This window comes from Talpa occidentalis, unplaced genomic scaffold, assembly GCF_014898055.3.
Source record: "Talpa occidentalis isolate TD23 unplaced genomic scaffold, MPIMG_talOcc4v2.1 talOcc4.4, whole genome shotgun sequence".
NCBI classification, from domain to species: domain Eukaryota; kingdom Metazoa; phylum Chordata; class Mammalia; order Eulipotyphla; family Talpidae; genus Talpa; species Talpa occidentalis.
In genome coordinates, this window is record NW_023604295.1 from 124233575 (window position 1) to 124260010 (window position 26436).

Genomic DNA, 26436 nt, shown 5'->3' on the forward strand with positions numbered 1-26436 from the left:
TATTTCAGTCAATCCCCCTGTTCTCCTCACCCTGTAGTGAATCCTCTCATACTGGCACCTTTGGCCTATTCTTGTGTGCATAAATAATGCATAAAAATAAATTTTTAAAACAAGATAGAAGCGTAACTTATAAGAAAAATTAGATGGGATAACTGAAGTCAACATAATTCATAAAAGGGATATTTAAATATAATAGACTTTTTCATACTGTCTTATTTTAAGTACACAAGGATCTGTTAAGTATCTCTATGATTTATGGGTTCATTTCTGTTTAAACTTTCTTCAACTTGAACTAAAACTAGTATTCTTTTATAAAAACTGTATTCTGATGCCATTGTTAGAATAGCATTTCTATCTAATTTTGTCAATATATATGTATAATAGTGGTAAAGTATTATTTATCTAGTTAATAATTACTTCTTACTGCATTGAGTTTAGGGAGCTTTATTTATTTGTACTTTTCTGTACAATTTGATTGCTTTATAATGAGCTATGTGTCATTTTTACCCAAATAGATGAAGTATTCCTTAAACTTGATTAGCTCTTCTTTACAACAGGCAGAACTTTTCTGTAAAATATCAGATGCTAAGTATTTTAGGTTTAGAATCATGTGGTCTTTGTTGCAACCATTTATACCTGCCATTACAACCATAAAACAACCAAAACAAAAACAGCCATAAATAAAATAATGGGTGTGGCTGTATTCCAATAAAACTTTATCGACCAAAGCCATGGTTTTGTAAATTTTTCAGGTGTTCAATTCCTGCTTTAAAACATCACTTGTTTTACAGAAGTGTTTTATAAAGCAAGAAAAGCTTGTGGCTTGATTTATTTAGGAGTCTCTGCTTCGTAGCCACTATCAATCTCTGTAAAAGGTATTCTAGTTTTGTTTGTTATTATTGCTCCCTAGATGCTGCATAACATGAAAGGACAGTTTGCTGAGCATCTCCTTGGTGCTGGATTTGTAAGCAGTAGAAATCCTAAAGATCCAAAATCTAATATAAATTCAGGTAAGGCTAAATATATGGTATAAATAACTTGCTGCTATCATACATTGTTTCAGCATTTTACTTCTTTTTTCTTTGTCTTCCCATCTCCAATAGATAATGAGAAGATAATTAAAGCTGTCATATGTGCTGGTTTATATCCTAAAGTTGCCAAGATCCGTCTAAATTTGGGTAAAAAGAGAAAAATGTAAGCATTGAAGATTATTATGAATTGGTTATAATTCTCTCCTTAAGCTTTTGACATCCTCTAATGTAACAGGAATTATAATTTTGTTCTTAATATAGGGCAGTATACTTTTCCCTAACAATACATCCCTGAGATACAAGGAATGTTAGTAAAATATAATACACTGTAAATTTTAGAAAAGCATGCCGGCTGTTAAATCTTTTGAATAAATGCTTAGAGTCAATTTTGCTTAAGGATTTTGTTTTTCTTATAAGATGGATAATTTTATAATTTAGTTCTCTGAATAAAATTGTGATTTGACCATTTGGAGTAATAAAGTACAATTTTCGTGTTTAAATAGCCTCAGTAGGAGATAACAGGTTGTATTTTTGCCTAGTAAATGAGCTGCTTTTAGTAAGAAAACAATCACAAAAGGCTAGTGGCATATGAATTGGTGCTACCCTTTTGGAAGGCACTGTGAATTAGAATTATGTATCAAGAGTTATTAAAATGGTCACTTCTCAGTGATTCATAAGTAAATATTTCATTTGAGGACTGTTTTCAATAAGCCACACAGCAGTGTGAAATTTATGGCTTTGTGATTCTATGTCTTATAGAACCTTTCAGTACTTTGCCAAATTCTTTCCTTCCCCCCACACCCCAAATTCTTATTTAATATTTCTCCTTGCTCTTAACAGGTAGCTTACAGAGAGACTCTTTGATATGCAAACATTTTATTATATCCCTCTATCATTTGGGAAGGCTTTATGACAAAAATTTAATTTTCTTAGCATCAGTGCTTTGTTTTGGTCTAGACCAAGGGTCAAAAAAAATTTGCATGCTGGCCAAAAGCTTGTTTTTATAATACTCATTTGAACATAGCCTTGCCTGTTTATTTGCGTGTTATCTGCGTCTGCCACAGTATGAATTGAGTAGGTATGTCAGAGATCATTGAATCCACAAGGTTAAAATATTTCCTCTCAGACCCTGTTGCTCTAGTGATGTAGGGTTGCAGGATAGAATTGGTCAAATTGACTTTGCAGTGAAGGAAACAATTTCTGATATTTTTCTGAATAATGAATCATAACACAGATTCATGACTTTGGTGTTAGGGATTCCTGCATCCTTGAAAAAGATACCCTTTAAATCAAATCTGATACAGGTAACTACTGTTGACTTTTTAAAAAGTAAATCATCTTCCTTACAAGTAATATTAATTAGGCTACCGTGAATCAAGTTGTAAAGTCTTTATGGCTAATAAAGAGTAGACCATAGAAATTAAGAGACTACAGTAGACATATGTAAGAGTGCATTTATTTCAATGTTCCTGTTTCGAAATTGAGGGATTTGAGTGAAAATAAGGTCATTTAAAACATTTTTAAAGTGGTTTTAAAAAATTAGTTGTAGCTAAAATCCCTTTTAAATGAAACTTTTTTTTTTTAAATCTGGGTGCATAACCTGTGAAATTTTTTAATTCACTTCATGAAATTCTCTAAATTGAGGACTATTTGTGAGTATTATGATTGATAAGAAAATGTATACTGCCCTCTTGATCAGAATCACTTACAATTATTTCATTCTTTATCCTTTGTTGCTATAATAGAAACATAATTGCAGAATCTTTTACAATTGCATGAAGATTCCTTATTGAGTAGTCACATTTTGCTAGTATTTTTCCATGCTTTAGCAAAATAAAAACTTTGTTCTTTCCAAAAATATATTATATTGTTCTTTCCAAAAATAAAATATAAAAATATTTATATTGCAAAACTAAACTCATCCATGGAGTTGTTTTAAATTCTGTAATTGATTTGGAATCTCCCAGAATTTTTTTGACAAACTCCATTTTTTTTTTAAAGGGTGAAAGTTTATACAAAAACTGATGGACTGGTTGCTATTCATCCTAAATCTGTTAATGTGGAACAAACAGAATTTCACTACAACTGGCTTATTTATCACCTGAAGATGAGAACAAGTAGTGTAAGTGAATATATAATCGTGAATTTGGACATGTCTGTTTTATAATTGTTTTGTTTTTACAATTATAAACAAAATTTGTTCTTTTAAAAAAAATCTGACATGAATTATGATTTCCTTAAATAATACCTATGATTTTTATTTATTTTTTTTAATTTTTTTTTTTTTATGTATAGAACACTGGGGTGTAGGCCATAACTGTGGGCACTAGGGAAATGTGAGAAGATTCACTAGAGACAGTGGGGAGCAGAGCAGGCGGATCTACTGAAATACACTGCTAAGGGGAGCTCCAGGCGAGACAAAAGAGGTCTGTTGCACCGTATGTGGATTAGCTCCCTGGGTGGAGCTAACTCAGGCTTCAGTGGTGATAGCGTTGGGACTTAACCCCTGTGCCATCAGGAAGGCCCAGTAACCTATAATTTTAATGTGTAGGTCTGTTATGATTGTATTATAATTGATTGGGATAGTACTTAATTTGCATAATTTTCTTTCAGAGCCTTCTTTCAAGAAATACTGGTATTTTATGGTACTCAGGAGTTTACTCTGTGCAAAGAATTTTTTTAGCATATCTTATAAGTATCCATCAGAACGTTAACTAAAATATGTTAATATTTTAGTTATTTAAAATACATTGTTTAAAGAATGCTGCTGTTAAATTGAAACAAACATAAAACTTATGTTCTGAATTATTGAAGAATAAAGAGATATTTATTCTCAGTCTCTGTAATTATAACAGAAATAATACCTACTTTAGAAGGAAGTGCTAATTGATATTGGTGGTATTACTGAAATAATGTGGCAGTAATCCTTTGAGACTCCCAAAGGTATCAATATCCTTTTACGCTCATTGCAGATATACTTATATGACTGCACAGAGGTTTCCCCATACTGTCTCTTATTCTTTGGAGGTGATATTTCCATCCAGAAGGATAATGATCAGGAAACTATTGCTGTAGATGAATGGATTGTCTTTCAGTCTCCAGCAAGAATTGCTCATCTTGTGAAGGTAACTGATTTTTCATGATTGTCTTTGATCTACATGCAGGTGAGCAGGTAGTCTTGTGGTTTTGTTCCAGATGTGTATGTATGAAACACTTCTAGACATTTCAGCAGAGTAAAGATGTTGAGAAATAGATTCATAGTTTTTCCACATTGTTTTTTGTTTAGGTAGTTACAGATCAACTATTCTAATGGTTCTGTGTTACTAAAGTTTGAATTTTTTAACTTTAGTTCTTAATCATAGCCACAGCTCACTTAGTTGCTTGGTAAATATTTCAGTCTTTTGTATTTCCTTTACCATCTAGAGTCACTTCTACTTATTATGTTGACAGTACATCAGCATTTTTGAACGTGTGTAATTTTTCCAATGTTAGGAATTAAGAAAAGAACTAGATACCCTTCTGCAAGAGAAGATTGAATGTCCCCATCCTGTAGACTGGAAGGACACTAAATCCAGAGACTGTGCAGTACTCTCTGCTATTACAGACTTGATCAAAACACAGGAAAAAGCAACTTCCAGGAACTTACCGCCACGATTCCAGGATGGATATTACAGCTGACAACTTTTCTGTGCTGATCTGAAAAGACAGTTTAACAGCCACTTTTCATCAGTTTAATTTTTGGCTGGATGCCCAACCCTGGAACATGAGTAATTTTCATATGCAAGGTAGAAACCTTCAGTAGGTAGTGAAAACTTAATGTGCATGACTTAACAATGTTATCTGTAGCTATTATAAATATATCAGAAAAAGAAATATGTTCTCTGATCATATACTTTGATGTGTTGTACCACTTGAGAAATTGCTTTGTTTTGTTACAAAAGTTTTCCTGCCCACAATGACTGATTAGCTATAAAACCAGTAAAAATAGATTGGTTAGCCAAAAAGCAGTGTCAAAACCAAATTTGAACTTTTTTTTCATTTTTTTAATGAAATTTCTATCAGAAGTAAATAAAACCCAGTATCTAATAAAATATGCAGTGTGTTAATCTCAGCTAACTTTTGGCTTGGTTTCTATATTTCCACTTATCCCTTGGTTTATTTGATTTTTTTTTTTTATCTTTTTAGAATATATTTATACTCCTTTTGCATCACCCTATGTAGCATAATGTAGCAATTGACAGTGATCACCTAAATTAAGCTCTGTTCCTTATTTAGATGTCTTGGGCAAGTTACTTGGCTTCTTTTACTTTCTTTATCTGTAAAATATAGGAAACAGTTGTGAGGATTAAAGATGTGAACATGTAAAGCACATAGACTAGTACTTGACAGGTAGAGTGTACTAACTAAATCTTAGTTATTTTTCACTGAAATTTTTTTAATAACAATCCATTATTATACTGTTTTCTAGTCAGTGCTATTTTACTCTCAGCCAATGAAAGCTAGTGTGACGTGCTTTATTTTTTAGCCCTATCAGATTATGACAAATGCTATTGTCATTTTTCAACAGCCAATTTGCCCCTCTCTTATTGCTTATTCAAGTGGTCCCTTTCCGTGCAGCCTGTTCCTGGGTATGTTGAACACACTTCCCCACAACAATCACTTGGGGATTGTTCTAAGCCTGACATGGTCTTACTCCCCTTGAAGTACCTGATGAGGTATGAGAATGTGAATCTGTCCTAGCCAGTGGCAATTGATGAGATATGCAAGGGGGCATCTTCACAAATAGAGGACATTTTGTTTTCTTTTGTCTTTGCTGAATCTGGTACTGAGAACTGCCGCAGCCATGTTAGGATTCCAGTGAATGCTGAGGTTGAGTCAGTACAAAGTTGGAAATCACCAGTAGTTGGTCATGTTAGTGAACTGCTGAATTGTCCAATTCTAGAGTGAGCTACATAACGACTTACCTTGATAGTAAAAAAAAAAAAAAAAATCAATTATTTTAGCCACTTTTAGTAGAATATTTTGTATAACTTGGAAGAAAACAACTGAAACACTATCCATCATTGCTTGAGCCAGTATTTCTACCATTTATTCTGTGATCTAACAGTTTCATGAAAGATATAAAGGGGTAGTACTGGACATATTGTAAAATAAAAGCAAAACAGAAAGAACATCTTGCTGCAACCTAAAAAATATTTTATTGTGCCTTCAAACAAATACAAAGGAAGAGGATCATACAATGGCTGGAATTTCTTGATAAAGCTGTGACCATCAGTTAACAGGTACTGCTCCCATTTATGGGATTATCAGTCATCTATCAATGCCTTCCAAGGTTTGGACTGCAGTCTGTGTCCGAGTCTGTTTTCTTGACTCATCTCCCAAAAGTGACGTCTCTCACTGAATTCTTCCTTTGAGTCATATCACATATTGTCATTGTTAATTTTGTCCCTGAAGTCAGGGTGACCATTGGGTCCTCTTTGCTCTCTAAGAGTGTTTCTGCTTGATCTCTTCTTTTTTGGCTTTTACTTGGCCATTTAAATTCAGTCAATTGGCCAAAATGGTCTTGAAGGAAAGCATTCAAAGAATCTGTAAGTGCAAGTTACTAGTTCATTGGTTCTATATTTGCAAACCCTATAGAGGGGGAAATTATTCCCAAAAATTGTTTAATAGATAAGATATTCAGAAATTGTAGCAGTTACTATCACCCCTAATTTATGTCTTCAGCTGGTCAGGATGAAATTCTATTCAAAACTGCTGCTGTTCTATTCTTTTGTTTATAAAAAAGTGTTACTGAGTGGAAAATATGTTTCAGGTCTAAGAACTGTTATTTGCTGGTTTTAAAGAAAAGATATTAAATTAAGAAGGAAAACCTGTTTGCCTCTCTTGCCTGAGTGATGCAGAGGATAATTCTTGAACAATTAATTCTGAAACAGAAACTTATGGGAAAAAACAAACCACTGAATAATCCTTAAAAGCATCTTTGAGAAGTGAGCCCTAATTCATGAACTTGGGCAAAAGCTTTATTATACCATTCAGTGTAAGTGGTTTTCCATTCTTACAGTACTTTAAAAAAAAAGAAAAATTGCCCCCTGAACATTTAAAATTTATATAAAAGCTTTGAAATTTATTTTAGTACCCACATACCCAAAGATTACCTTCTTTTTTACATTGAGTTTATGTATATTTATTTTTAAATAATTGTGATCATGTGGTATAATCATATATTTACAATACGCTAATTGTTAAGTAGCATTTTTGTTCTAATATTAAAACAATACATCTCGTAGAATTTTTGGAAATTGAACATAGAAGCATGTTATTACTTATGTTTTGGTATATCCGTATTTTTTTAAGCTTTAAGTTATTTTATATATAATAAAATTAGCCAATTTAAGTGTATAATTAAGTGAATTTTGTCAGATGTATAAAGTCATGTAATTCCTACCTCCACATTCTTCACATTCCTATCTCCTAAAAATTTCCCTTATTCCCATTTGCATTCAATCCCCTGGCCCTTCTTCTACCCACTGGCAACCACTAATCTGCTTTGTGTCCCTAGTGTTGCCTTTTCTAGTATTTCAAATAAATGAAATCGTATGTAGCCTTTTGTGTCCAACTTCTTTCATTTAATGTAATGCTTTTGAGATACTCATGTTTTTGCATGTATCAGTTTTTTATTTTGCTGTGCATTCTATTTTTGGTTGTATCAGTGTAGTCATTCACCATTTGCTGAAGTTTTGAGGGTTTTTCCCCCCCAATTATAAAGTTGTGATGGATGTCTCTGTTTTCATTTCTCATGGTTAGGACTGCTGTGTCATGTGGTGTGTTTATAAGAAATTGCCAAACTGATTAACAAGGTGGGTATGTTATTTTACATTGCCTCTGTCTATTTATGAAGATTCCAGGTATTTCAAATCTTCCTTAGTACTTGGTATTTTTAGTTACTTGTTCTTTTAATTTTAGCCTTTAGTGTATGTGCAGTCATATCTAATTGTGGGTTTAATATCTATTTCTATTGTTTACTGTCTTCTGGACTTATATAGAGATGCAGGAAGTTAAATTCTTTGACATAGGAAATGGTCAGAATGTGCCACTGTTTAAGTTGGCTGGTGCACTGTAGTTAAAGTCACTTATTAAGTGCCAGACAAGAATAGCACCGCTTTTATGTGTTTGTGATGGCACCAGTTTGTATATTCACCATGAGATGAAGAAGGCATTGGACATTTCTCGGTTAAAAACACGAGCTAAGGAAGACAGCTGATGTGGAAGCATAGCAGAACCAACCTTTATCGTGGATGTTAGAATCCTGCAAGTCTTGCTGAAGTAGGGAATTTCTTTTACATTGTGACTATTTTTTTCTAGTTTTTATTGGTTCGTGTTTTAATGACAAAAACCCATGGTTTTCCTACAACTGAAGATCAGCAAAATATCAAAGATGACTTCTAGTCTTAGTTTGAATTTTTCCAAGTATTTTGACTTTTCCAAATAGTCTGCATCAATTGATAGAACCATGTGGCTTTTTCTTCAACTTCTTTGATTTTCAAGTATTAAGCCAGACTTGCATTATTTGTAATAACCCAGTTAGTGTGATTTTAAAAAATATATTGTTTGGGGTCTTTCCGGTGGCGCAGCGGTTGAGCGCTGGGCTGCGAAGCTGCCCGCAGCCTCTGCAGCGCCGGTTCGATTCCCGCCCCGCCACCGGGTGAGGGTCCCACATGGCAGCACAGACCTCTCCTGCCGCCCGCTGCTCCCCTCAGCAGTGTACTTCGGTCCTTCTGCCTGCTGTGCTCCCCGCTCTGGCTCTGGTGAATTCTCTCACCCTCCCGCGCTTCTGACTGTACCCAGTGCTTGTATAAATAAATAAATAAATAAATAAATCTTAAAATATATATATATAGTTAGATTAATTTGATAATAATCCATTGAAGATTTTTGCCTGTTTATACGGATACAAGCCTGTACATAGTTTTCTTTTTGTGGAGTAATGCTAGCGTCATAAAATGAGTTGGGAAGTGTGTTGACCTTTTCTTGTAATTTCTCAAAGAGACTGCGGAATTGATTTTTTTTTTTTTTTTGTGGGACCAGGAATGAACCGGTGCTGCAGAGCCTATGGGCAACCTCGCAGCCCAGCGCTCGACTGCTGCGCCACCAGGGGAGGCCCTGCAGAATTGATTTTAATTCTTTAAATGTTTGGAAGGATTTCCCAGTGAAAATATTTGCACGTGGAGATTTTCATAAATTTTAAAGTACAAATTCAATTTATTTGGCAGTTATATAAGACTAGTTAAGAGTTTTGGTAGTGGTTTTTCATGAACTGTTTCATCTAAGCTGTTAAATACCTGTGTGCCAAGTTGTTTTCAGTATCCTGTGTCTTTTTAGTATCTGTAGAATCCATAGTATTTCCTCTCACGTTATTGACATGAATAATATTTTTTATCAGTCTTGCTAGGAGATGTCAGCTGTGTGCATCTTTACAATGAATCAGCTATTTGATTTTATTTTTACTGATCTTTATACTTACCCTTATTTCCTCCTGCTTTGAGTTTACTTTGTTCTTTATTTCTAATGTCTTGAGGTGTTAATTTCTAGTTGATACTCTTGTGCTGGCTGGAAAACATACTTTGTATAATTTTGGTCCTTTTAAGTTTATCAGTTTATTTCGTGACCCAAAATATGATTTGGGAATGTTCCATTATTTACATAAAAATAGCATATAATCTGTTACTGGACAGCATGTTCTATAAATGTCATTTAGATTCCATTCCTGGAGGGCATTCTGCTTTATAACTTTTAACATTATTTCATGACTTTTTTTTTTTTTTTTCTTTTTGTTAGCTTTTGATCAATGTATTTTGAAGATTCATTATTTGGTACATACACATTAGGCTTATGTTGTCCTCTTCATAGACCTTTTTATTATTATATAGTTTTCCTTTCTGTTTCTGGTAATTTTCCTTTCTCTGAAATCTACTTTATCTGACTTTAGTACAGGATCTCCCCCATGTGGTGTTTCAATGGTTGTATAGTTTCTTCATTTTTCTAGGTTGCCCAATTTAATGGCACATAAATGTTCAGAGAATCTCTTATGAGCCTTTATATTTCTGGTCATCCATTGTAACTTCTCTTTCTGATTTTTTAATTTTTTTTTCCCCTTAGTATAGCCTAAAGGTTTATCAATTTTATTTTCTATCACAAGGCTGTGGTTTAACTGCAGGGATGCTAGTGAACTATCTAGCATTTGAGAGTGTTGCAGGCAAAATTCTGCCATGATCCCATGATCTCATTATGCACTTCCACCCCATCAACTGGTGTCACATTGTGATTATATTAAATTGTGTGGCAAAGGAATTTTGAAGATCTAATTAAGATCCCAAATCCACTGATTCTGAGTTAATACATAAGGGATACCATCCTGGGGGCATAATACAATTAATTATATGAGCTCTTTAAAAGCAGTTCTCACTTGATAGTGTAAAATAGATTTCAAGCATGAGAAGGATTCAGCATGTCACAACTGCCTAGAGGATGGAAGGAGCCACATGGAGGAGAATATATAAATAGGTAGGAAAAGCTGTGAGCAATACCCCTCTGGCAGCGAACAAGGAAACAAGGACCTCAGTCCTACAACCACAAGGAATTGAACTTTGCCAATAATAGATATGAAAGAATAACCAAAAGATGCTCCAAAAGATGCTCCAGCTGAGAAAGGCTTTCAGTGTTGTGAGGCTCAAAGCAGAGAACCCAGCCAACTCATCCTGGACCTCTGACTACAGAACTGAGAAAACAAATGGGTACTATTTTAAGTCACTAAGTTTATGATGCTGTGTTAGATAGTGAAAGAAAACTAATACAGAAGGGATGTGCTCCAGGGTCCAAGTGGCAATTAGGGAACTGAACTTTTTTTTTTTTTTTTTTTAAAGATATATTTATTTATACAAGCACTGGGTATAGTCAGAAGCGCGGGAGGGTGAGAGAATTCACCAGAGCCAGAGTGGAGAGCAGAACAGGCAGACAAGATGAAGTACACTGCTGAGGGGAGCAGCGGGCAGCAGGAGAGGTCTGCACGCCATGTGGGACCCTCGCCTGGTGGCCGGGGATCGAACAGGCACAGAGGCTGTGGGCAGCTTCGCAGCCCAGTGCTCAACTGCTGCGCCACCAGGGAGGCCCGGGAACTGACCTTTTTAAGATAAACTAATTCAATGATGCAGTTCTGTGAAAACTGAGAAGAAATAGCATGGCTCAACTCTTAAATGTGCTCCAGCCTTTTAGGGCAAGTTATGCGAAATGAAAGATTAGAATCCTTCAGTCTTAGCTGTAGATACCCCAATACCAAGCTGTTTGAGATGATTTGTAGGTTAAGGAAAAGAGGGCAGTGAAAATTAAGAGAACTTGGTAGTGAAAACAGCGTTCTTAATATTGGGTTATTGGAAAACTCATGACTTTTTTTTTCTTTTTTTTTTTCCTCTGTTTTTCAATCAAAAATGCATATGACTTCTTTGACAAACCAGTCATTAGTTCAGAACAACAGGAGCAAACCAGACTGCAATAGGGCATAGTCTGGCTGGTCCCCTAATCTGGAAGATGACAGGCTATGGGTTATGGCTTCGGTAACCCCAAGCACTGCAGTGTACAAACAAAAGACATTTTCAGTGAGGAAATACCAACCAGGTATCTAAAAAGACATTTATGTACAACATATCAGGAGCCTTAATGACTGAGGCTGGCTTTATTTTTATGGCCATCCATGAGAAGAACACAGGATTAGGAGTCCACTCACAGTCCAGAGCTGGCAAAGAAGTTTGAAAATCAGATCTGACTTAAAGATACCTTTTGGCCAAAACTTGAGCTATAAACTTAAGTGAATACCTTGTACAGTAAATTAATCACACCAGCACGAGAGAACAAGTCTATACAAAATCTTTATAAATTCACATATTTCACCAAAAGTGTACAATCAGTCTCAATTCATAGGGACAAAAATGAATATTTTTCCACAGGTCACAGGTCAATGAATAGAGTCATTGTACAATTCAGAGAAACTTAATGGAAACCCCACTAGGTTTGAAAACAATCCTGTGTCATATAAAAACAATACATGGATGAAATTAAACATTGTGAGTGTTAAACACCTGCTGTAAAACACTATTTAAAAATAGTACTAACCTGTGTGCTAAATAAAGTTTTGGTTTTATATGATGCACCTATTTCCAAAACTGTTTAACATCTCTACTCAGATGAATTTAAAGAATTTGTATAGTTGCTTTTTAGCTTCAACTGAGTATTAGTAAAAATAATACCAAATTTTCCCTTTTCTAGCAACACATTTCCCTTTCCTTAATGAAAACATGGCATTAGATTAGATCACAACATTGTTAGCCTCTCCACTAAAAAATCCATGACATTAAAGAGGTTGAAACTTCTCTTGCTCCGCTCCACTGCTATTACTTCAGACAGAATGACTCAGGGCCTGCTGTGTCTGCTACACTGGAAATGTACGCATAGGTACAAGAGAGCAACGCAGGGGCTGGCAGGTGCAGGTGCTGTGTGGCGGCTCAGTGCTTCGGTGGCAGGGCGCAGGGCCTTGAGCCAAGCACACTCACCTCCTGCACTAGATTTCTGTAGCTTTGCTCACGATTTGGGGTCACAGTAGCTGGGAATGTCTCATAGATCCGAGTCCTTGACTAATATAGCCTTTGCTAGGTTTAATCCCTTTTTGGAAGAGAATGGAGTGTCGAGGAAACATAGCTGCCAGTACAATCACTTCCTCCCTCTCGATTCCAAGGCCTCCTTTCCTCTTCATGAAATGTACTATCAAAATGATGGTCAATAGAGACTAAGTATGAAAGAGGCTCCAAATCCAGCAAGCAAGGCTTTCGTGCAAATCAAAGAGTTTCCACGTAGGTCAAAATGTTGTTTCAATTAGGTACCATATTAGCTTCTTTAATAACTGCTAGGCACTAATTTTATCTTTCAGAGTTTTAAAGGGTTTTGCAGCCAATTTCTTATTTGGAAATGGGAGTAGGAAGAGTCAAAACCTTTCATCATTGAAGGCAGAGCAGCCTCACGTCAGTCTATCAGTTCATTTGGGAATATAAAAAAAAGTATGCCTATATTTAGGATATTTTCAAATATGTGAACCATGTCACTTAAAGTAGCTGACTAGCTTAGTTTTTATTAGGCTGTAAGACCAATATTGAGTGAGAGGTATTTAAAACAAAACCTGTAAGTCTCTTTAATTTCCTTCTAACGAGGATGGAAGTGGTAAATATTCAAGTGTCAATATCCCTTTCCTGGGAAGAGGCTTAGAAAAACTGACCAGCTCACCTTCTGAATTCTACCAGTTCCTTTCAAAAACAACAGAGCATTAGAATCAGATCTAAATTTTAAGAGGCAGGAAAAATATTTACAAAACTGGGTATTCCTTCAGGACATGAACCCTTGCTAATACTGGGAGAACCATAGAAAGAAGATGTAAGAGACAGCAAAGCTCTTGGTTAAGTAAAGACGGAGAAAACCAAGTCACAGACATCATCACTGTTTATGCCAGAACATGGCGGCACCAAGAGCATAATCGTAGTCTGATCTCTGAAGTGAATGGCTTCGCTATTCTGTGAACCTGAAAAGGTTTGTAAGTGGATCATTGTTTACAAACTGAGTTTTGTGAACTGAATCTAGTAGTAGTTCTCCTGAGAGAGCATAACCACCTGGCAAGCTTAAGGCAAGTGTTTTCATTCCTGTAAATAAATCGGCTGTGTTAAAAATAAGACAAAACCAGCCCAGAACCAACCAGTCCACCATGACGTAGTGCAAATCTCGCAGTAATAAGAGGCCATCAGAAAGGCTACACGTTAGTCTCCAGTCCTAGCAAACGTCCCATTCTCTCCACATTCTTATCAATTGTAGCTTGACATGTTATTTCCTTGGCACATTCCATAGGAAACCAGCCCCTTTCTCCATCTCGTAGTCGCTCCCCTTCATACCAGCCTGCAAAAAACGAGTCTTCATGAAGCAGCAAATATTGGGACAAATTTGACTGCGTGACGGCTTCCAGGAGGATGTGAGTACATTTGAGAGTGGGCAACCTGCCAGTTTGTGCATCATGGATGATGAAAGGTGAGGAAGAAAGTGGAATAGAGGGAAAAGCTTCATGGGGGAGTAATTCAACTAAGGGGGCAGAACTTGATCAGAGGATCGAAAGAGAGTAGGCTGAGAGAGTATGGAGCTTGGGCTGGGCTACAGAAGGGGATGCTTGGACACAAGCAGCAGGTGAAATGATTTCTTCTTTTAAAGTAAGGATGGATGAACTTCTGGGGGTGAGAACTAGGTCACTAAAGGATGGGGGGAAAAAGGAAAAGCTTTGGTTGGTTCCTTTTGAACAGCAAACCCTGTGACTATATCCCTATTCAAAAACAGTAAAATTGAAGGGATACAGAATACTAACATTAAGTACAAAACGACAGTCCCGGGTTCTATCACAATGGACCACAAGTTCCTCCTAAGAACACACCACTCACCGTCGCTGACACGTTGATAGATGAGGACCACATCTGCTACCTGCAGGGAGAGTTCGTCTGGCTGCTTGGCAGTAAAAGATCTAATGATTTCTACCTGGGTCAATGCTGTGGAGGAAAGTGACACATTGAGCTTCCCTTAGCAGAGGAAAAGTAAAACATACAAATTAGCCATGTACACACACTCAGGCTTTTTGTGCAATTCAAGGCGAATAATCAGAGTAGCACTGAAGGTAAACTTCTAAAAAGCAGCAGAAAGTCTTTCCCAGGCACTCTCTTACTTGGCTAAGAATTTTAGGCAAGCTCGGAATCAAGACAGGCCTTTTATGATGCATGAATTCCCTCAATGAGCACTGGTAAGAACCAGTAGTCATATCACAAAGTGGAAGAGGAAATAGCCATTGTTTGGGGGAAACTGAAGCAGGAAAGAATAGATAATGGGCCTGGGCCATGAACTGATGATACAACACCTGACCTACCCTCTCAGGCAAGGTGCTTCCCAGCCCACCAGTAGCTGCACATGAAATCTGCCCAAATTTAGAAATAAAATTTTTAACCAAAAGTTCAGAATACATTTTAGAAGGTCCTCCCAATGCTGACTCGTAACAAAAACAGTCAATTTTGGTGAGTTGGTACTGACTGACATGATTTTCCTTAGAAGACTTGATTTTTTTTTTTTTGAAGATTTATTTATACAAAAGCTGGGGTACAGGCCAGAGGCGCAGGAAGGTGACAAGATTCACCAGAGAAAGAGCAGGGAGCAGAACAGGCAGAAGGACCAAAATACACTGCTGAGGGGAGCAGCAGGAAAGAGAGGAGAGGTTTGCTGCGCCATGTGGGAATCTCCCTGGCCGGCAGGGAATCGAACCCGCACTGCAGAGGCTGCGGACAGCTTCACAGAGCTGCGCTCAACCTGCGGCGCCACCGGGGAGGCGCAAGACTTGATTCTTAAAATAAAACTTGATTGTGGAGAAATTTCAAGCCAATCATTATAACTTTGATGACTCTAAGCTTAAACTTAAGACTCTTGAGTGCTCCAGGGTAACCATTTTTGCTGCCCTGATCTTTGCATTGGTCCTTCCAAGCAGAATCACTCAGAGAATCGTAACATCGACATTGAAGCACTAATACCATAACACTACCCTTTACTGCCAATTCTTAGTTTTCAAGTAGAGTGAAATACATTGCCTAATATCACTTTAATAAAAAAAGGTGAGAAGTAATCTTTCTAAAGGCTAAAAATTCACTTAAAGGCTAAACATTTCCACTTAGATCCAGGTTGTCAGTATAAGGCTTAAAGATGAAACTTTTGCCCATTCACAAGCAGTGCTTTCTGTGTTCATCACTTAATTGAACTTTCCTAATAACCCCCTGTCATTTGTAATAATGCAAGAATTTGCCACATTTATACGACAAAGAAAAACTGCACCCTAGATGTGAATTCAGACCCCTTGACTTCCAAAACAGGGATCTCTTAGTTCAGATGTAGAGCAGCAGGAAGGAAACCACAGAGGAAACTTAGAAAGGGGGTATTGTGGGTGGTAAACCATTAATACCCAATGTCCAGCAGGGGGCAGAGTCCCTCCATGTGCATAGAGTGGGCTGTCCCGCCTGATACTTACAGGTTCGCTCTGGCGGCTGCTTCCCACTGCTGTGTCCCAGGGCGGTGATCCAGCGGGCACGCTCGCTCCTAAATACAGAGGAGAAGCGCATCCAGTTGAGATATTCAAGGTGTTTAGACACAGAATGAAGTGTGTTCTAGAAAACACAGCCATTCCCAGAAAACAGATATTCTCCAGAGAGTTAAGGGACTGGCCTTCAAAACAAGGACGAGAGTTATTTAAACACAATAATCTGGGAAATCTAAAACAGGCTTAAAACTAGTTATTGTCAAAAGATTCTGAATGAATTTGGCAAGGTACTAATTAAATAGAATTTCTCACATGACCGTTTAACATTTAATAAAGAGCTGATCACACTAATCCATCAAAATCACATAAGGATATTTAGTACACACAATCAACATGCAAACCATTTCAGAAAAAATGAGAAACTTGACATTTTAAGTTTTTTTGCTCCTTATACAACCATTATTGCCAAATATGAAACTTAGTGAGGGAGAAATTCTTTGTTTGACCTTTTTTAAAACTGTTTTCAAATGCATAAAATGGTTTCATGAGAACCATCAAAAAATATTTTAAGGAAAAAGAAACCCAATATTTTCAAGCAATATTAAGCTGTAGTTACAAATAATAAAATAATTATTTAACGAAAGGACTAAAAGTTCCAGATAAGTAAGCACTCCTCCATAATAAATAAAACCCCCAGTTTTTGATTGTAAAGTATTAGGATTGCAATTAACTAAATAACCCACACACACAGTGTTGTTTAAAGTCTCTTATGAAGTATTTGTTAAACCCATGCTACGTGTCAGATACAAACACCTGACTGAGAACTACGATTTCATGTAATCCTCTCAAAAGCCCATTTTAAGGATGAGAAGAATGGACAGGAGTCCCCAGGTAAAACAATTCAAACCAGTCAATTTTGACCATTTTCAGAAGCAACACCTCAAGGCACACTGCTTAAAATAAAAGGCTTTTTCCTCCATAATGGCCTGAACCTACAGCTACTTCTCACTGCCACGTTTGTTAACTTCCCAATGCGTGTCCTTCCATCCAAGCAGCGTGCGCTACCTACATAAAGGGAAACCTTCCTGCTGTTTCACCTTCCCTACTTGTCCTTCTCATGTTCAAATATGAGCTGCCCTGTACCCAGCCATGCCCATTCAATTTCATTACTGGAACTTTTTTAATTGAAGCACATACATAAAATAAAAGCTGCTTTAATCTTGAGTACACACAGTTCTGTGAGGGTTTACTTATGTGTGTGTGTGTGTGTGTGTATATGTATATATAGATATATATACACACACTGTGTCTACACTTGCCGCCAGATCAGGATACAGCTGTGCCAAGAGGTTCCTTTCCTCCCTCCCTTTCCCACCAACCCCTACCTGCAAAGGTAGAGCTTCTCTAATTTGCATCACCATGGACAAGTTTTGACTGTCTTGTCCTTCAGGAACATGGACTCCAATGGCCTGTCCACTTTTGCATCCAACTGCTTCTGTTCAACACATTCAACACACTGCCCAAATTCCCCAGGAGGTCTCCTGCAGTGTGTGAACCTCACTCTCATCCACATTCAGTCTGATAATCCCATTCCCACGCAGCCTTCCCAAGGCTCCTCACACTGCTGGAAGCCTCGTTGAACATAGCACCGTACCTGTTCAATTCTCTGCATTTCTGCAGAGCACTGCCCGGTGCCTATCTCAGGGTCTCCGTAAACATGCTCAACCAGTGAGTCATCATCACTTACTGTTCACTGACCCCCAACCATTGACTGACTTCTGTTTCTCTTAGGTCATCCGCTTTGGGTGGGCAGGAATCCAATCTTATTCTAATCAATATTCATAACCGGTATGGAACTTGCTAGTATTTTCTGAGTACCATCTAATCTAACATTATTTCATTATTATTTCCATTCCTTTTGAGGACAAAGCTGAAGTTTCATGCATTATACACCAGTTCCCAGTAAAATGGTTAGGTATGGAGTCAAAATCAAAACCAGGCAGCGCCAGTTCAATCCCCAGCCACCGGCGAGGGTCCCACAAAAACAAAAAAAAAAAACAGGCAGTATGGGATCTGAAGTGTTTACGAAATGCTGTGGGAATTAGGAAGGGTAGGAGCTATAGGATGCTGAAAGACAGACTCAGTTAAAAGAATGAATGAGGTTGGGCCCTGGTGGAGCTGGTATGTCAAGTAGTGACATGTACAATTTATATAGAAACTTACGACATGGTTTTGATTTTAAAAGCTTTATCTCACCCTAATACAGGACAGAGGGATTTAGCCTGGTCTTACAAAGGACACATAAATTACAACTTCCTTTAAAACAATCCCAAGCAAACATTTAAAATCTTTGACAGCGTCTCTCTGTTGGGTAATATCTATTTTTTTCACTCAGGCTCAACTGGAATTTCCAAAGCACAAAGGCAACTGAAAGTGAAATAGCATCTTGATATGGGAGAGTTGTTCACCAGAGAAATCTGCAATGGTCCATTTGAGTCTGGCCTCATACCCAGGCAAGTTTGACTTTTCCTTGGCTTACCACAGGTCTCTACACAGCCCTTCCTGCTGCGTGCAATCCTTCTGATGCGATCCCAGGCACAGCCCATCTCTGGCATGGAGTGGGCACTTTCAGCAGCAGCCTCAGCCCCCAGCCAGTTTCCAGAAGTGCAGATGAAACCTTTCACTCCAGTGGCATGCTGCCGGGATGCTAATGACATCCCTTAGACACGGAGGCCCCTCACAGGGACTCCAGAGGACAGAACAACACACTCCTTGTTGCCCTCTCTGAAAGGAGCCGCTTCTTGAAATGGCTTCAATTGAGTCAGTCCCACCCCCTCTTAGATGCTGTCAAAACCACACGACTTCCCCTGAGGGCTTCCAAGAGCCCTGCCAAGGAGCTCACTCCTAGTAAGAAGCAGAAAGCACTCGTCTCTAAAGCAAAGAGGAGACTTACTCGATGCATGAAGGAATTCTAAGAACAAGAAAAATCAGAGCAGAGACAAACCTTTTATTAGATTTAGATATAAAATCCATGACTCATGTGCAGACAGTTGTTTTGTCCAGGAACACTATGAAATAATCAAGATGAATTCACAATCCATCTCATGCCCAGTTGAAAGATTTCTCCCTTTGTTCAAACAGCAATAGAGTAAGTAACACCACACTCATGTCAACCTCAGGAATATCAGTTCCCAAGACTCGCCTGTCCACTCTGTCCTTCCTCTGCATGGCCCTTTGCTAGGATGAGGTTGCAAAGTGAATGAAAACGGATCACTTGCTCTTCACAGTTCTCAGTGCGATAGAGTAGCAGAAAAAGACAACAAAACCACAAAATCCAGCATGCGTTGTGCTGTGACAGAACAGTGCATGGAACCCAAGAAGAAGTAAGACTGAGCTGAAAAGCCTCTTTTAACATAAATATCTGTCCATTCAGTCCTTTTATCACCTGCAAATTCTCTCTGGATGGCATGGAAGGACACAGCAATGTTTCCCTAACTCAGGAATTAGCTATGCAGCCCTTGCTAACTCATATAATGAAGAACAGTAGGTTTAAATTTAATCGCAAAGAGGCCAGAGATACAACAAAGGCAGACTCCCTGAGCAGTATCAGGCACCTGCTAGATCGAAATACCTACTAGGAAAATGGGAAGCAGACTTTGAAAGAAGATACAAGATTACGGAGGAGACTGAATGGAATGGAGTTTTCACCAAGAACTTCATCCCTAGGGGTCTGTCTGACTTTTCAATAGACATGAAGAGACCTCAGGTTCTTTTATCCCTTTTCTGACCAGATAGCTTTTGTGTTTCTCCTCTGAGCCTATACATTTACCTGTTTTCTTTTGAAATTCCTATACACTAGCCTTTGGAAAAAACCCTCAAACCCTTGATAAGGACCAGGGGTATGAAGACAGTCATTTTTGTTCATTCCCTCACATTCAGTTCAACAGGATAAGCTCAATAAACTGAACCATGAAAGAAAACCAACCGGGCACAAAAGTCATCCTGTGTGCAGTGAGCAAAAGTCTTCTAAAGCTGAACACCAGCTCAACTTACCTAATTAAACAAATCTGACCAAAGCAAAAGAATTCCCATGGCCCAATAAAAGAGCTCTAAAATTTACATTTTGTAGCATATTATGTAGTTAACTCAATTATTTCTTAATAGATCAAGCAACTCATGAGGTCTCGAGTGTAGTCCAGAATCCTGGAGCTAAACTCACGTCAATATTCTGTTTCCTCAGTGATAAATTTCCAGGGCATTACCTGACCTCCTGTTTTGTTGAGGTTGGTAATGAGGAGTATGAAAAATCAAGCACTTTGCTGGGTACTGTATGAACATAAAACATTATTGAACATGGACTTCAGATTCAAGAGGAGGAAAAAAATTCCAGTAAGTACTGAAAACAGTAATAAGTACATTTTTTCCCCATATAAACTGACACCTCTTTAGGGGCACTTTTCTCAAAGGATGAGCATATGTCAGACATACTATTTACAATTTTATTCCATCCCATTTATTTCCTGTTTTTAATCAAATCATTAACAGAAGCAGGAAGAGAGCAAAAAACTCCCTACAAACAATGCCCCTTTATCTGGAGGCCCGGGAATGGGTCATCTGAATGGCTGATAGGACCAATCACATTCAATTAGGCATTTAGTTCTTTGTAATAGTGAAATCTTTTATTACAACTGAAGGTGAATATACCCTATAGCGAAATATGATAGGTAAAGAAAGTTTGGGTCCACTACTGACCGTGTCCTGAGGATAAGCTTATCACTGCAGACACTGGACTCAAAAGCTACCCAAATTCCACTGTGAAGGCAGGAAACCAGGGCCACCATTGTCACAGCCTCTGCTCTGTGCCAGCCTCAGCTGTCTGTGCTTCATTTTAATAAGGCAGACAAAAGGGTCTCTCCAGCTCCCACATTCTCTTGAAAGGCCCGGAGTGAAAAGAAATGGCGGTGGTAAAGCATTCTTCCTTTGTCCTTTAAAAAGGGCAAGTTTTTGTATTTCTCACAGACTACTGTCTTGTTAACAATACAGTGACTGAAGTGTTAAGGGGGCAGATGTCGCACATATACATAACTTAGATATACATCTTTAAAAAGTTTAACCACATCCTTAAGAGCAAATGTTGAAAACAAACGGAATTGAGAGAAAACTTGCTCCAATAGCACAAAAAGGACACTGTCAGAGAAGCAGTATTTCCCCTACACAGAAGTACAGAAAAGTCTTAGCTCTAGAAAGGCTGATTATATTGATTGCCAGTCAATCCCCAAAATATTTGTTGTAACTTCATATGCACAAAGTGGGAGAAAGACAAAGCCAGAGCTGAGGGTGGGGGTTAGTAATAACACCAGGGGGAAACCTGGTGAGCTCCTTCAATTCTGAAGTTCCATCCTTCTTGAGAAACACCCACTGGTGCCTCCTTTACTTTTGTTATTGGCTCCGTGCCTGGCACATCCCAGATGCTAAGTGTTTACCCTTTTTCCTTTAGGGAGCGTTTCTGCATTCTTTAGGTAAAAGTCACTTCCATGGTTTCACTGTCTCACAAGAGAGTGAGCCAAGCTGCACACCTTGTGCCAAACTGCACACCTCCCACTGCAGGTTTTAGATTTTTATATCAGTTTTTCAAAGAAGGTAAAAATATCTGGCATGAACCCTATTCTTTTCAACAAAAGATTAAGTAGCCAAAGGATATGTGTGATCGGTCTGAAGATCCACAATTACTCAAGACGAGGCGTGGTAAAAACCTGGTTTTCTCAGTGAGGTTACGAGTGAATCATAGTAACCATATACAAAATAAGAGAAAGAAGCCTAACAAAAAACCCACATATACTCACATGAACATTCTGCAAATCACAGAAGCAAACAATTCACATAGTGATTGCTCAAAACCGGGTAGCCCAGAGCTGACCTGCAGATTTCCAAATATGGCATCGAACAATTTGAACAATGTGACTTGTAAATAGCCAACATTTTTATTTTTAAGAAACGTGCATCTTGGCCATCATAAATTGTCTTTCCACACTAATGCCCTATGAGCTTAAAAGTATTTGCTCGTTTATTTAATTTTCAACTGTAATTGAGTTGGTGGGAGGCAAAGGAATGAGGGAGTCACTCACTCCTCCTGTACCCAAGGAGACATCTGCCCCTCTGCCCGCTCTGGAATGTTCTCTTAATTAAAGAACTACAAATATGAGTCATACCATGGGTTTATGGATGACATAACTAGATATTCTGAGAACATTTCTGACTGCGGAAATGGCATCCATTCAGTCTATGGCAAGATCAAAAGGCAAGAAAATGGAACATCTGCTGCAGACTGTCCCAGAAAAGCATCTAACCTTGGTGTCCAAAGAACTGGACATGTCAATGGACTTCCCACTCCCTTGGATTCATCTCAGAAACAAGCGGTGGAGATTATATAAATTACGAATGAGACGGTCAGGAAAAGATCTGGTAATATACTGACAAGGCCTAAATAAAGAACAAATATCCACTGGAACACAAAATCAGAAAACACAAGCCAAATCAATGCCACTTTCACTATTACTCATTAAAAATGATGAAATTAAAACCTCTAGTTTCTGAGAATTTTCTAGAACTTCTGGACGAGCACTAATCTCTAAAGTGTTTCATCTTTTTCATCCCTAAAGTCATAAAATCCAAAGTTTGGACATGTTCAATTCTCCTTTTAAGAGAGGCAGCCAGAGGGAGGCTAGGCCAGACTTCACTGAGCAAGAGGTTTAATCACCTTTAGAGTAGAAGAAATAGCTTTGCAAGCCCTGGTTTTGGACATAAAACAGCCTGCACCAGACCCACCCAAAGCCCCCTCCTCAGGAGAGCAAGGCAGTCTTGGAATGTGTCAGGATATCCCAGCAGTTTCAACAGAAGAACTGCAGAGCAAAAAACATTTCTTTGTTTAGTAAACAAACACATATTTTGAAGCGCCTTCACTTATTCACTCCTCTGTTGGAACACTCTGTTGTGGGCTGTCTCGAATCTCAAATAGCTTACATCAACCTAAGCTTATTAGTTTCCTCTGCCCTTTGAAAAGCTACCTCTAGTGCCAAAAAATATGAAATGATAATTTAATCATTTAATGTGGCTATTTCATAGTTTTAACATTTTTCTGATGTCTCTCTAGTGATCCAGTGAACACGTAAAATATTACTAAAATGTGGACCTAGCTCTCAGAGAACCTTGGTGACAGACTTGGGTTGGCTCTAGGACCCCAAGAAGACAGAGAACTTGGGGACTTCTTTGCTCTATTGCTCTACCCTCTGGCCCAACATAGCATCTGCCCATGAAGACTGTTCCTACAGGAAGTTTCCAAATTATCTTTGAACACTAGGTTTGAACTGTGCTGGCCACTTTTACATCCACTTCATTCTAACAACGGGTCCTGCATTTGATAGTGGCTGACTGAATTGGTGGACATGGAACCAGGAATACGGAGGGCCAGAAATTATTTATAGATTTTTGATTGAGCCAGGGTAGAGCCACCAAACCCTGCGATGTTCAAGGATCAGGTACAATTGCTCAGCAATCTGAAAATGGATCAAATCATAGGGGTGGGCTTGAAAATTAAGCCCCCATCCTTTTATCCATTATGATGATGGACTGTGCAATAAGTTGTGAAACTGGAAACAGTTTGACAGTTCATCCTCTGCATAAACTCTGGATGAGACAGGGGAGGCATGCACACATTTCCCTCAACTGGGCATTTCTTTCATCAGAAAGCACCTTTTGCTATTTGGTTGAAGGCTACTGATTACAAAATGACCTCAGTTCTTTCATCTAAGTAAACCTGCATTTGAGACTAAAATTGTCTGTTGGGTTTTTATTTCTAGGGCTCATATTTTAATAGTGACTGAAATAAAATGATTTTTTAAAGATTTATTTTCATTTATTTATGCATATAACAACTGGGGTATAGGCCAGAGATGTGTGGGGTGAGAGGATTCACCAGAGACAGAGTGGGAAGCAGGACGGGAGGATCCACTGAAACACACTGCTGAGGGGAGCAGTGGGTGAGACAGGAGAGGTCTGCTGCACCACATGGGTCAGGTCCCTGGCCGGGTATTGAACTCATGTTGCTGTGGTTGGTGATAGCTTGATAGTGCTGAGACTTACCCCTTGCGCCACCAGGGAGGCCCCCTGAAATAAAATGATTTTTAAACCCCTTTCTAAACATAAAAGCATGCCACCATTATCAGAATTCAGAGATGGAAAATAACAACATTCACCTCTTGAGTCACTGAAAGGTTCTCAGTGAAAAGACTAGCATTGTATAAAGCACCCAAGGCTGGGCCTCCCCTATGGCGCAGCGGGTTAAGCACCGTGGTGTGAAGCCGTCCACAGCCTCTGCAGCGCCAGTTCAATTCCCGCTGGTCAGGTAGAAACCCACATGGTGTAGCAGACCTCTCCTGCCTTGCCCGCTGCTCCCCTCAACAGTGTCTTCGGGTTGTCTGCCTGTTCTGCTCCCCGCTCTGTCTCTGGTGAATTCTTTCACTCTCCCATGCCTCTGATCTATACCCCAGTTCTTATATAAATAAAAATAAATCTTAAAATAATAATAATAAAGCACCCAAGGCTGGTGCCTGATAGGAATCCAAGAAGAAAAAGCACAATAGCTACTGTCTCCCATTTTAGGAAGTCTGCAGACCCAGGCACTAGACAGGGAGGACAGTAACAGATGCACCGAAGCTCCCACACATACTCACTGCGTCTCAGCCCCAAGCAGCATCTCCACTTTGTCGTTGGCATGGTTACTCAGGACCGTCAGAATGAAGAGGTGGTTGGCAGAGCTCTGCCTGGAGTAAAGCATCGTGGAGCTGTTCTTCCCTGGAGAAGAAGTGAGTTCTTCATTGTCACAAGATTCCACCAATAGCTGATCTCTTAAGGAATAATCATTGACGTTGTAACTTTCTTCACTATAAGGAAAAAGGAAAGGAAGATGTCAATCAGTGGATACACTGACACTGTTCGTGTTTAAGTCACATCTTGGGGAGGGTGGCAGGAGGGGGAGGAAGGGTGGACCCGGACAAAATGATTTACTTTAAAATATAAATGGGACAAAACACTAACAAAGATGTAAAACAATAGAACTTCAAGTAAAAAAAAAAAAAGGAAGAAGAATATGTGAGTTGTAATTTAAATTATATGATTAAGAATCAGGGCCTCCCTGATGGCGCAAGGGGTTAAGACGCAGCACTATGAAGCTATCCGCAGCCACTGCAGCATGAGTTCGATCCCCAGCCAGGGAGCTGCCCACATGATGCACCAGACCTCTCCTGTCTCACCCACTGCTCCCCTCAGTAGTGCTTTTCAGTTAGTCTGCCTGTTCTGTTCCCCAGTCTGTCTCTGGTGCATCTTCTCACCCCACCCGTGCATCTCTGGCCTGCACCCCAGCTCTTGCATGCATGAATAAATAAATCTTTACAAAAAAGAATCAACAGCCACCCTCACCAAATTAAGCCTATTTATTACTATTTTCCAGTGATAGACTAAATTGTATCTAAGATATAAAAACAATATTGAAAACAATGATTTAACCCATTAGGTTTCATTTTACATTATCCTGGAACTTGCTAACAAGTATGCTAACATGCCACATGGTAGTGCTTGAACAGGCACACTGTCCCCTATCACTGCTCATCCAAGACCCCAGTCCTGCATCACTTGGACTCTCACAGCACTGAACCGGTCTAATTGACCCCTACCCTGACTTCCTCAGCTGGCCACTGAACCCCTGTCACTGTTTCCTATGGAAATGCAACTCATCTAGGGAATACAGCACATCTCCTAAATACTCAGCCTCTTCCCTGAACCACCCCCCCTGCCTTTTGGTCTTAAGAGAGACATAGCTTTCCCTAGAGAACACTACCTCCCCTGAAGGCTCTCTGCCAACTGGCTTCTCTTGGCTGCTTTTTTTTTTTTTTTTTAAAGATTTATTTATTTATTTATACAAGCACTGGGTACAGTCAGAAGTGCAGGAGGGTGAGAGAATTCACCAGAGCCAGAGCGGGGAGCAGAGCAGGCAGAAGGACCGAAGTACACTGCTGAGGGGAGCAGCGGGCGGCAGGAGAGGACTGCGCGCCATGTGGGACCCTCCTCCGGTGGTTGGGGAGCAGCCGGGGATTGAACCGGCGCTGCTGAGGCTGCGGGCAGCTTCGCAACCCAGCGCTCAACTGCTGAGCCACCGGGGAGGTCCCTCTTTGCTGCTTTTAGAAGATGATCACTTCCTCCTCCAAAAAT

The 26436-nt window shown here is 38.8% G+C and overlaps 2 protein-coding genes across 4 annotated transcripts in view; one reads left to right on the forward strand and one right to left on the reverse strand.

Annotated features, from left to right (window-relative positions):
- DHX36 (DEAH-box helicase 36) overlaps window positions 1-7656 on the forward strand; it is a 39933-nt gene extending 32277 nt beyond the window's left edge. The window contains exons 21-25 of the mRNA XM_037526253.2: window positions 911-1010; window positions 1104-1194; window positions 3033-3153; window positions 4004-4156; window positions 4524-7656. Coding sequence (XP_037382150.1) covers window positions 911-1010; window positions 1104-1194; window positions 3033-3153; window positions 4004-4156; window positions 4524-4709 — 651 coding nt within the window. The 3' untranslated portion in view covers window positions 4710-7656. The remainder of the gene's footprint in view (window positions 1-910; window positions 1011-1103; window positions 1195-3032; window positions 3154-4003; window positions 4157-4523) is intronic.
- ARHGEF26 (Rho guanine nucleotide exchange factor 26) overlaps window positions 5227-26436 on the reverse strand; it is a 115597-nt gene continuing 94387 nt past the window's right edge. For 2 of the 3 annotated variants that reach the window (XM_037526255.2, XM_037526254.2), the window contains 4 exons: window positions 24903-25112; window positions 16165-16232; window positions 14546-14650; window positions 11118-14015 (listed from right to left, as the gene is read on the reverse strand). In XM_037526255.2, coding sequence (XP_037382152.1) covers window positions 13873-14015; window positions 14546-14650; window positions 16165-16232; window positions 24903-25112 — 526 coding nt within the window. In that variant the 3' untranslated portion in view covers window positions 11118-13872. Of the gene's footprint in view, window positions 5348-11117; window positions 14016-14545; window positions 14651-16164; window positions 16233-24902; window positions 25113-26436 lie in introns of those variants that run through there. The other variant, XM_054701004.1, reaches the window with a different exon arrangement.